The sequence below is a fragment of the Miscanthus floridulus genome, chromosome 15 (genome assembly GCF_019320115.1).
Source record: "Miscanthus floridulus cultivar M001 chromosome 15, ASM1932011v1, whole genome shotgun sequence".
Classification (NCBI taxonomy): Eukaryota; Viridiplantae; Streptophyta; class Magnoliopsida; order Poales; family Poaceae; genus Miscanthus; species Miscanthus floridulus.
The window spans coordinates 67,114,653-67,125,119 of record NC_089594.1 but is presented as its reverse complement, the minus strand read 5'-3'; the positions used below and the strand labels follow the sequence as shown (position 1 = coordinate 67,125,119).

Below are 10,467 nucleotides of genomic sequence, written 5' to 3'. Positions count from 1 at the left end.
TTATTGCTTATAACTTGTTAAACATACTATATACAAATGCATAGAGTATAAAGTACTTTACTCTTTTTGTATGCATGCCTTTATGGAAAACCAACTCTTATTCCTTCCTAATGCCAAAGGCATGATTTCTTGTTTATTATATTGGCTAAGTCCTATTAAGTACACTAGTGTACTCCTGATGCAAACTTTAAGTTTTGTAGGCAAGGACGCCATTGTTCATGGGTACTTCTACGCCCTTGACCCTCTGATAGATTGGGTGTACTAGGAGCCCATAGTTGTGGCTAGGGTTGGACGAAAGCTAACAGCTCGATAGCTCGCTCAACTTAGCTCGTTAGTGGCTTGATTCGACTTAACTCGTTTGTATTTTTTGACGAGCTGAGCTAGCATTTTATCTCATGTAGTTAATGAGCCAACGCGTGAGTTGACTCATGAGCCTAACGAGCCAAAGTTGTTGGCCTTAAATTTATATTAATTAGTTTTGTATGACTTGATGTCTCGCACTTTGCAACTAGTTGATAGTTGGACGTGGACCTTCAAAATGTGTACTTATTATGATGCTATCACTTTGTTTTGAATGGATATATGGATAGTCATTAATAGATGCATCATGCATGATATGGTATGAAGCATGAATCATGGATACATGGTATAGTACTTTACTGTATTGTTGTATTTGTATATGTTAGTATCTGTTAATCTATTTATTTGATTCAAGGCTTAGAGATGAGTTGCTTTTGCATTATTACTATTCCTAAGTTTTAGATAAATGTACAGATTATAATTTCCATAGTTTTTATTGTCTGGCTCAGCTAGCATGAGCTAGTGAACAAGACAAGCGGGCTGGCTAGTTCAGATAGAAGCCGAGCCAAGTTGGCTCGTTATCTGGCCCTAGTTGTGGCATGGACATGAGTTGTGCATCAAAACTATGTTAATACTTCCGCTATAGGACTTTGTTTTCCTGTGAGAATGATAGTGAACTAAGCTTGAAACAGATATAGTTCAGTTGTCTTGGACAGCTTCAAAAGACCAAAAAAGATATATATACACTATTGAGGCTTCTGGCCAGCTCAATCTGGTGCTTGTTGGTTAGTTGGAACAACTAGTACCCAATATATTCCCTTTTTCAAGCAAGCAAACAAATACTCGCTCAATTCCAAATTATCAGTCGCTTTTACTTTTTTGATAAATCCATTTTATTATTTATCTAAACATATATTATATGTAAATGCATAGCAAAATAAATGTACAAAATAAAGTTAAAACGACTTATAATTTGGAATGGAGGGAGTAGAATAGTTGAAACGAATAGACAAGTAGGACAGTGCTATCAGCTAGTTAACTTAGTTCATTCTTTACTTTTAGCTTGTAGTTTTGCTACCCAACCTCGCATTCAAAATTAGTACTTAATTTGGATAGCAGGTAAAGCAGGGACACCTTATATGGTAGTGAGCTTTGAATTGTTCTCTTCCTTAGAATGCCTATTGATTATTTACGAAACAGTAGGCTTGCCATGATTTTGGTTAGGCAAAAATTAAAACTTAACCAAGCAGGCCTTTGAAAACACTAAAATCTATTCGTTCTTAGAAATCATAAAAAAACATTTTAACTTATAAAAATATAAAACCAGTTTCACATTTTTACAAAGATCATGGTCTACGTTTCTGTTCCTGGCATCCTGGAGGGGGAAAAATCACCCAATTTTTTTCCTCGTGGAGCATATATATGTATCCCGGCATCCAGGAGCCTGGAGGTATATAAATTCGCAATCTGCAGAGTTCAATCTAAAGTGTACGGAGAACATAGATGACATCATGACAGTTTTCTCGACATGCAGCAAGAGAGTAAATAAAATGACATGAATTTAAATATCATTATTGGTGTCTGGCAGAAAACTTGATCCATTCATCAACATAAACCAAAACTTTTAGCTTAACAATAATTCAAAACTAACAATATCATAATGGAAGGTATTACGGTTGATGTATGGCCATTCGAGCTGCTACTTGCTTCATGATGAGGTCCAGCATAACAGCTGGGCAGTTGGCCTTTATCTTCTCAAACCCTTTCGTCTCCATGACGGCCTTGAGATTCCCAGGACGTGCCATGAATCCCAGGCACGCAGCCTTGAGAGCACGGCAACCGTGCTGCTCCGCCACCGTCAGGGTGCTCGCCGCCGTGTCCACGTCGATCCGCCTGCACAGTGTCTCCTCGCAAATGAGCTTGAGCCTCTGGAGCTCGTACCTGTGCGCCGCCGCGAGTAAGCCCTGGGACATGGCCACGGTCTCCTCCTGCTTCTCCATCTCCGGCAGCACGTCGGTGTACATGAAGTGAAGCATCGCCTTGAACACCCGTGGCTCCATGCCTTCCACCACCACGCGACGACGGGCGGCGCCACCGCCGCCAGGTGCTTTCTCCTTGGCCGCGGCGAGGAGCTCGGCCTCGAACACCGGTGACCGCGCCGCGAGAAGCCAGCCGTGGGCGTCGAAGGCCTCCCCGGCGACGTCGACCGTGACGTCCGCTCCTTGCTTCTTCCCCAGAAGATCGCCGAGGTGTTCGTGCAGGTTGGACGGCGGCACGGTCACCTGCCGCACCGGAGCCACAGCGTAGCCGCCGTCGCCATCGTTGTCGGCGGTCCAGTAATCTTGGAAGACGGTGATGTCGCAGCGGACGGTGAAGCGGTCGTCCTTGAGGCAGCCGGACCTCTCCAGATCTTTCCACCTGATGAAGTCGTTGAACCCCACGCGCCTGGACTCGGCGCTGAAGACGTGCGCCGCCATGGCGCGGCTGTACTGCGGCACGGGGTTCCCCGCCAGATCGAGCAAGGTGAACTTGAAGTCGACGGGATCGGTGGCTCGGTAGTAGGCGTTGGCGGCGGTGACGAGCTCGAGGTAGAGGGCCATGTAGCCGTGCCTCCAGAAGCAGCACTCGCCCTTGGGGTAGAACCTGATCCGCCAAATGTGGCCGGCCGCCACGAACGACTCCGATGTCGAGAACCAGGTCTTGGGGGTCTTCTTGAACGTCGTGCACCCGTCCATGGTGAGGCTGTGGCAGTCCATCACCTCGCGCCTGCCGATGGTGGACGCCGACCGCGTGCACCGGCGGGCGGCGGCGGACAGCATTGGCGTGGCCACCGCCATGGCTACCTTGCAGATTGGTCGAGGAGACCTGGAGGACGTATGGTATGGTGTGAATGTTTGTTGCATATATATGCAAAAAATGCCACGTCGTGGTTTCCGATATTTCGCAGATGAGATGGGAATCAGTACGTGAATATTCCCAATCTTTTTCAGTATAAATCTAAACAAAGCTTAACAAACTGTTAGCATATATCTGCACAAAATCCATACAAATCATTTGTGCAAACAGATACTCCTCTTTGCTGTTTTTTTGCCGTATATAAAAAAATGAACATATATAGAGCGGCGTCCTCCTCCTGGTCTCCCAGATCGATCTACTAGCTATCTGCTTCGCATGCCATGGCGACCGTCGCCGCTTTGCTGTCCGCCGCGGGGCGCTGCCTCTCGCGCTCGTCGGCCTCCACCATCATATGCCGCGAAGTGAGCGGGCGCCACAGGCTGACCATCGACGGGTGCGCGCCGTCGACGAAGCTGCCGAGGGACTGGTCGGCGACGTCCAAGGCCTTCGAGGCGGCGGGGTACACGTGGCAGATCACGTACGCGCCCTACGGCTACGGCAACAGCTGGAGGGACAAGTACATCTCCCTCCAGCTCGTCTACGGCGGCCACCAGCGGACGGACCCGCTCCACTTCAGCTTCAGCTTCAGCCTGCTGGACCCGGCCGGGGACCCCGTGCCGGCGTACACCCGCTCGGCGGAGGTGTGCTGGTTCAACGGCGAGTCGGCGCGCAAGCTGGGGTTCAGGGACTTCATCCGCTGGGAGGACCTGCAGTACTCCGGGTGCCTCAGGGACGACCGCTTCGTCGTCCAGTGCGACATCACCGTCATCAAAGACTGGGCCTTGAGCGCCGCCGACGACGACGTCGCCGCCGCCGCGGACGCTCCGGCGCGTGTCGCTGTGCCGCCGTCCGACCTGCGCGTGCACCTCGGCAGCCTCCTGTCGAAGAAACAGGGGGCGGACGTGGCGATAACCGTGGGCAGCGGCAGGGAGGCGACGACCTACGATGCGCACGCGTGGCTGCTGGCGGCGCGGTCGCCGGTGTTCGAGGCCGAGCTGCTCGCCACGTCTAAGGACAAATCGCCTGTCGGCGGCGGCGGCGGCGGCAGTGTCCGGCGTCGTCGCATGGAGATCCAGGGCGTGGAGCCCAAGGTGTTCGAGGCGATGCTCCACTTCGTGTACACCGACGCGCTGCCCGAGATGGCGGAACGCGACGTCGTCGCCATGGCCGAGAGCTTGCTCACCGCGGCGCACCGGTACGAGCTCGGGAGGCTGAAGCTCATGTGCGAGGAGATGCTGTGCAAGCGCATCGACGTCAACACCGTGGCCAGCACCTTGGTGGTGGCCGAGCAGCATGGTTGCCGTGCGCTCAAGGATGCGTGCTTGGCGTTCATGGCTGTTCCGGGGAATCTGAAGGCAGTCATGGACACCGAAGGGTATGAGAAGATCAAGGCCAACTTTCCCGCCGTGCTTCTGGAGTTTGCTATGGAAAGGATGCCCGTCACCGTGTGACCATTCATCATGAATAAATATTTATCATTTATTAGGACTACTTCTCTGGACATCGATTAAATTCAGTTTTAGAAGAATATTATGTGTTCGCTCAAAAGCGCAACAATTAATAAAACAAACTATGGTGGAATCTATCATCATTTTTTATTGAACAATCTGTTTGGGTTAAGCTATCAGTCAGTATTGTGATGTTGGTTTTATTTTCAGGGACAGCTGGTTTAATTTTTAGGAACAAGCTATTGGTCAGTATTGTGGTACTGGTTTAATTTTCAGGGACGGCTGGTTTCATTTTTCGCTAATGATACAATTAAGATGTCTGGACCAACAGACGCCTCCCTCCACTCACTCCCGCATGCGCCGATCGCTTAGCGACCCTATCCGCTCGTCCCGTCTGCGCGCCCAAATGCTCGCTGCGCCGTTTCCTCCTGCATTGCCGTGCCCATCCGCCCACCCCCACTTCGCCTCACCGCTGCCGGTCCCCCGCAGCGCGCGTGCCCCATCGCCTGCGGCCTCCTCCGCGCTGCCTCCTCCCACACCGCATTCCCCACCGGGCCCAGTCTACCTCGCCCGCCTCCACCGCACTGCCTCCTCACCGTGACCACCTACACCAAGCTGGCATGAGCCGCGGCCACCTCCACTGAGCCGGCAAGCCTCCACGATGGATGCTCCAGTAAGCAAGCGAGGAGGACTGACGTCGTGCCCGCCGACGAGTTGCCCGTGCCACTGCCACACAGCGAGCTCCATGCGCCATCGTTGACCTCCGCGTCGGCGTGCCTCTATTCGTCCAAGCAAAGCCCATATTGCAAGAATATGTTTCAAGTGTTACAGATGTTTCATCTTGATGTTGCAAAAGTAGATCGGAATGTTGCACATGTTGTTGTGGCTATACACATATGTTTCCAGTGTATGTTACAAATGTTTCATCTTGTTTTCCAGACGTATGTTTGCAAGTGTTTCATCTGGATGTTATATATGTTTTCACATATATGTTGAAAAGAGTTTTATCTGAATGTTGCATATGTTTGCAACTGGTTTTCGAGTGTTTTCATGTATTTTTTGCAAGTGTTTCATACGCATGTTTCGAGTATTTCAGTTGTTTGGTACGTATGTTGCAAGTGTTTCATCTGGATATTTCAAAAGTAGATCTGGTGTTGCAGCTAGTGTTTCAGATGCATGTTTCATGTGTTTCATCTGTCTTCAGACGTATGTTGCAAGTGTTGCATCCGGATGTTTCAAAAGTAGATTGGGTGTTGCATCTCTATCCTCGCTTTTCTGCTGCCTCACCTTCGCCTCGGTGTCTCCTCCTCCTCACGGCACCGGCTGGACATCCGCCGCCCCTCCTCCTCTTCTGGATGCTGGCGTAGCTACCTGCTGCAGTAACCTTGTTGGGTTCATAAACCCGGGGTCCCCAAAGAACCCATTTTCCTATAATACTTGGCCCAGCAGGTGGTGCAACGACAACGCACGTCTGGGTCGGCCCAAATACACAATGATAGGCTGAGTGATGAAGACATCACTTCTTCATCACATACAAGCCAAGGAGAGGAGGAGGATCAGCATGGGTATCCAATTCATCTTTCTCATGGTGGAGGCCCAGTCTAACTGAAGTTGGAGCCTATCTCGGGTTTTAGGACCAGTTTGCCTTAAACTAGTCACCTAGGACGCATCCGGACTCCGTTTTCGATGATCCACATATGGTTGGAAAGATAATTTGATAAGGAAGCCAGTCCAATTGGTCTCACATCAAAATACCTTCAGAATCAATGGGAATCGTTGAAACGAGTCAGCATCCAGAATCTACCAGGGTGCTACGCACCGTCTTTTGGTTCGTTGGACCGTGTATCGTGTTTGGGCCCATAAGGGGGCACGTCCAGGGGGGCGACGCCTAAGACTCTATAAATAGCAGTCGTCGCTCTCCTTAGGGTTTGGGTTTTGTTTAGTTCTTAATTTCCTTATGAAACAGATATCGTTTTACTGCAACTGTACCGCCAAGGCTGCTTGGTGTGAACTAGAGCCCCAGTTCTTGATCTTGTTCGCTTGTGGCGATTAGTCCTTTCGAATAAAGACTTGAACTCCTTCTCCTTATCATAAGCCTCATATTTATTTGCAATTTCAGATTGCGTTCATCTCATTCTTGCTTGTGTTCTTGATTCACTTGTAGAAAAGTCTTCTCGGCGAGGTCAATCGCGTTCGTGTGATTGATAACCAACGGAGCAGTGGTGTAACAGTTGCAGGGGTCCGAATCAGTCTTAGTTCGAAGCCTAGATCGTGAACATCAAGTCTCCATCAATCGACGCTATCATACCTATCGGAAGATAGGGCCTAGTCTACATCAAGTGGTATCAGAGCCCTTGTTGTCTGTTAGGTATAACTTTGTTTTTCCTTTTAAATTGTTAATATTTTTGCATTACCTATAGTTCACAAAAAGCTAAAAAAAATACACCGCCACATATTTCCTGTCCTATAGCCTCGTTGTGCCGTGCAATTTCGTCTGTGTGTCGCGTGGTTGAGTTTGTGCCCTAGGTCAAGCTCTGGTTGCTGGTTTTAGATCATTTTTAGTCCAGTTTATGTTTTTCCCTTTGTTTTTCATCATAATCCATGAACACCTTCAAGTCTTGCTGTGTTTCTTTTATATGCAATAAACCCTAGTCCGCGCCATCTAATTTGTTGTACTTGTCTTCACTGTTTCCATCAAATTCTTGCTGCCATGACTAATTTTGCGCGTATTGTTTCCGTTTTATCCTCTAATTCGGAGTCAGTTTGTAAAATTAGTCAGTTTTCGCAGACGAACTCGGATTTTGATGTTCCATATATCAAATTCGATCAGAATTTTTTTTTGATCCGTCCATCCCCGGTGTTGCCGGAGTCAAAGATTTTTATTTTGGTCAAAAACTAGTCACAAGATTCTCTTTTCGTGGCCATAAGTTTTTTGTCGATTTTGAGCACGTCTTCTGAAATTTCTACAGGCCATGCCTTTCACTGGTTTAAGCTCATATTTTCTGTGGTTACTTCTTTTGTGCTCCTAAGTGAAGAAAAAATATCAAAAAAATAAAAAGAAAAAGTCAAAGAATCCCAAAAAAACAACAACAGCCCAAAAATAGAGAAAAAAGAGAGGGGCAAAAGTGGAACAATATATAGAGGAGCACATAGAGAGCGCCATTTGAGTTGTGTTTGCGTGTGCTAATTTCTGCCTTGTTCCTAATCATATTCCTGCTGTTCACATCACTTGATACATTTGGTACTTAGAACGTGAGTATGCCAGCAACTAAGACAAGTACTTGGGATACTTATTCAGCTTTGCTATTCAGTTGTGAATTTTGCTATTCCTTGCTACTATATTATGCCTATCCAAGCTCCACTTTCTTCTAACCAAGTACATGTTCGTCTTGTAACTGTTACACTTAAGCTATAACGGTATCACAGTCACCGACCGATTGCACTGCCTGTTGCTTTGGTAAGAACACTTGTAATACCGTGATAAGACGCTTGAGAGTTAAGTGCCTTGTTTTTCCTTGTCCATAACCTAAGTAGTTGGTAGGGATAATACTATTTGTGTTGTCTTCTTCTTTCTACTAACCATGTCAGGAAAAACGGAAGGCAGCGACAAAGGAAATGGGGACACACCAATAGATTTCAATGACTGTGTTTCTAAGAATGAGCTTCGTGCCGTTCTTGATGACAAGTTCAATGAGATCCTTCAGAAAAACACCAACTTGGCCAAGAGGATTGAAGATGTTGAACAACGACATCCTGGACCACGTCCTGAAGATGATGATGATGATGATCTCTCTGAGGAGGATTATGGTGACGCAGAGGCTGAAGCCGAAGCTCAACGACGTGCTGAGGATGCACATAACCGTAATCGGTTGAACTTTTACCGATGCGGTATGGGAGGTAATAACCAAGGTAATAATGATTCTTTCTCTAAAACCAAGTTTAAGATACCTTCTTTTTCTGGTTCTGCTGATCCTGAAGCATATTTAGATTGGGAGATGGTTGTAGATCAAAAATTTAGCTCCCATCAAGTCCCTGAAGAATATTGAGTTAGACTTGCTACTAGTGAGTTTACTAGTTTTGCTCTTTTCTAGTGGAATGATATTTGCAATAATGTTAATGCTAATGCTAATGCTAATGCTAATGCTCAAATACCTCAAACCTAGACTGTACTTAAATGACGAATGAAATCGAGATTTGTTCCTCTATACAATCAGCATGATCTACGATTAAAACTGCAATATTTAAGTCAAGGTAGTAAGACTGTTGAGGAATATTATCAGGAGCTTTTAATTGGTCTAGCACATAGTAACATACAAGAGGATGAAATAGGATAAGTGTTCTAGATTTTTTGAGGTTTGTGTCATGAAATACAGGATGTTCTTGACTATAAAGAATGAACTAGATTTTTCCATTTATATCATTATGCTCTTAAAGCTGAAAGGGAAGTACAGGGACAGCAACCTAGGCATTCCACGACTCCGTCCAGTCCTTCACGTCCAACCGAGGTGAATAAATTTTCTGATGTGCAGACACCACCAGTGCTTGTAAAGAAGAGTTCTTCTATCACACCTTCTTCTAGTGGATCTGCCACACCTTTCTCTAGCAGCTCTTCTAAAATTATTTGCCACCGCTGCAAGGGCATGGGACATATTGCTAAAGAATGCCCTAGCAAACACGCATATATTGCTATTGATGATGGTGGGTATGCTAGTGCTAGTGATGAAGAGAATGAATTTGCACTTGCAACTGATCTTTATGCAGATAAATTTGTGGATAGTGTTGAAGATACTGATGAGGTAATTGATAGTGTGACATGCACTACAAACTACAAATCAATCCTTGTTCAGCGTGTTTGAAAGCATCTAGACCTCTAGTTGGGTTTCAGTGATTAATGATAATACAAGATTACTATGACTAACGTGTGTTTTGCAGAGGCAATTAAGTTAGGTTATGGTAATGGGGATCAATTGGGCAATCGAGGTGGTCATGCCCCTACGATGGAAATCATTTTGGTTTTCAAAGGATGGACGACAAGGTTAAGGATGACTAGTTCTAAGTGTCGATTGGAGTTGGAGTGACACTTAGAGTAGTTTAGGACTTTGTTTTTCCTTTGGCCGTACTATTAAGGGGGGTATGGATGGGTAGCTTGACCTAGATGAGTCTAGTGAGTTAGGTGTGGTGCACACTTGTTAAAACCAGTACTAGGTAGCTCCACAACAACCCTATGATCCTTTGGAGCAAACTTCATTCACATATGATCGAAAGTTGGAAGTGAATGGAGGGTCAAATACTGACCGAACGCTGGCTCCGGTGAGACTGGACGCTGGCCGTAGGGTCCAGTCAGTTCATTTGATCAAGGTGATTACGTCTAGCGTGATCGGACGCTAAGTGGTCAAGTGACCGGACGCTGAGAGGCAGCGTCCGGTCGACTCCAGTAAGGGTCCAGAAGAGTGAATCTGCAACCGGACGTGTCTGGTCAATACTGACTGTACCCTGAGGATCCAGCGTCCGGTCGAGTATAGTAAGGTTCCAGTGAGGGTTTAATGCGACCGGACGTGTCTAGTCAGTGGTGATCGAACCCTGCCTGCGTTCGGTCAACACTTACACTGGTGTGCAGGTTGAACTGATCGGAGCATCTGGTCAACATGACCAGATTATCCGGTCACCCCATAGAGGCACATAACGGTTCGTTTTTCAGGCAGCCTTATAAATAGAAGCTCCACTCGTGTGTGGAGTCACTTTTGCTCATTCCAACAGCTGAGAAACATATTTGTGAGTGCTAAGAAGAGCAAGGTCCTAGTGAGGTGATTGAGATTTGAGAATC

The 10,467-nt window shown here is 46.9% G+C and overlaps 2 protein-coding genes across 2 annotated transcripts; one reads left to right on the top strand and one right to left on the bottom strand.

The window, feature by feature from the left end:
• Nucleotides 1–1,970: 1,970 nt before the first annotated feature.
• On the bottom strand, nucleotides 1,971–3,137 carry LOC136507586 (BTB/POZ and MATH domain-containing protein 1-like). The gene has a single exon (XM_066502260.1). It carries the CDS (start codon nucleotides 3,135–3,137, stop codon nucleotides 1,971–1,973), a length of 1,167 nt encoding a protein of 388 aa, XP_066358357.1.
• A 339-nt stretch (nucleotides 3,138–3,476) lies between these two features.
• On the top strand, nucleotides 3,477–4,646 carry LOC136507585 (BTB/POZ and MATH domain-containing protein 3-like). The gene has a single exon (XM_066502259.1). The coding sequence runs from the start codon at nucleotides 3,477–3,479 to the stop codon at nucleotides 4,644–4,646; it is 1,170 nt and encodes a 389-aa protein (XP_066358356.1).
• Nucleotides 4,647–10,467: the final 5,821 nt, after the last annotated feature.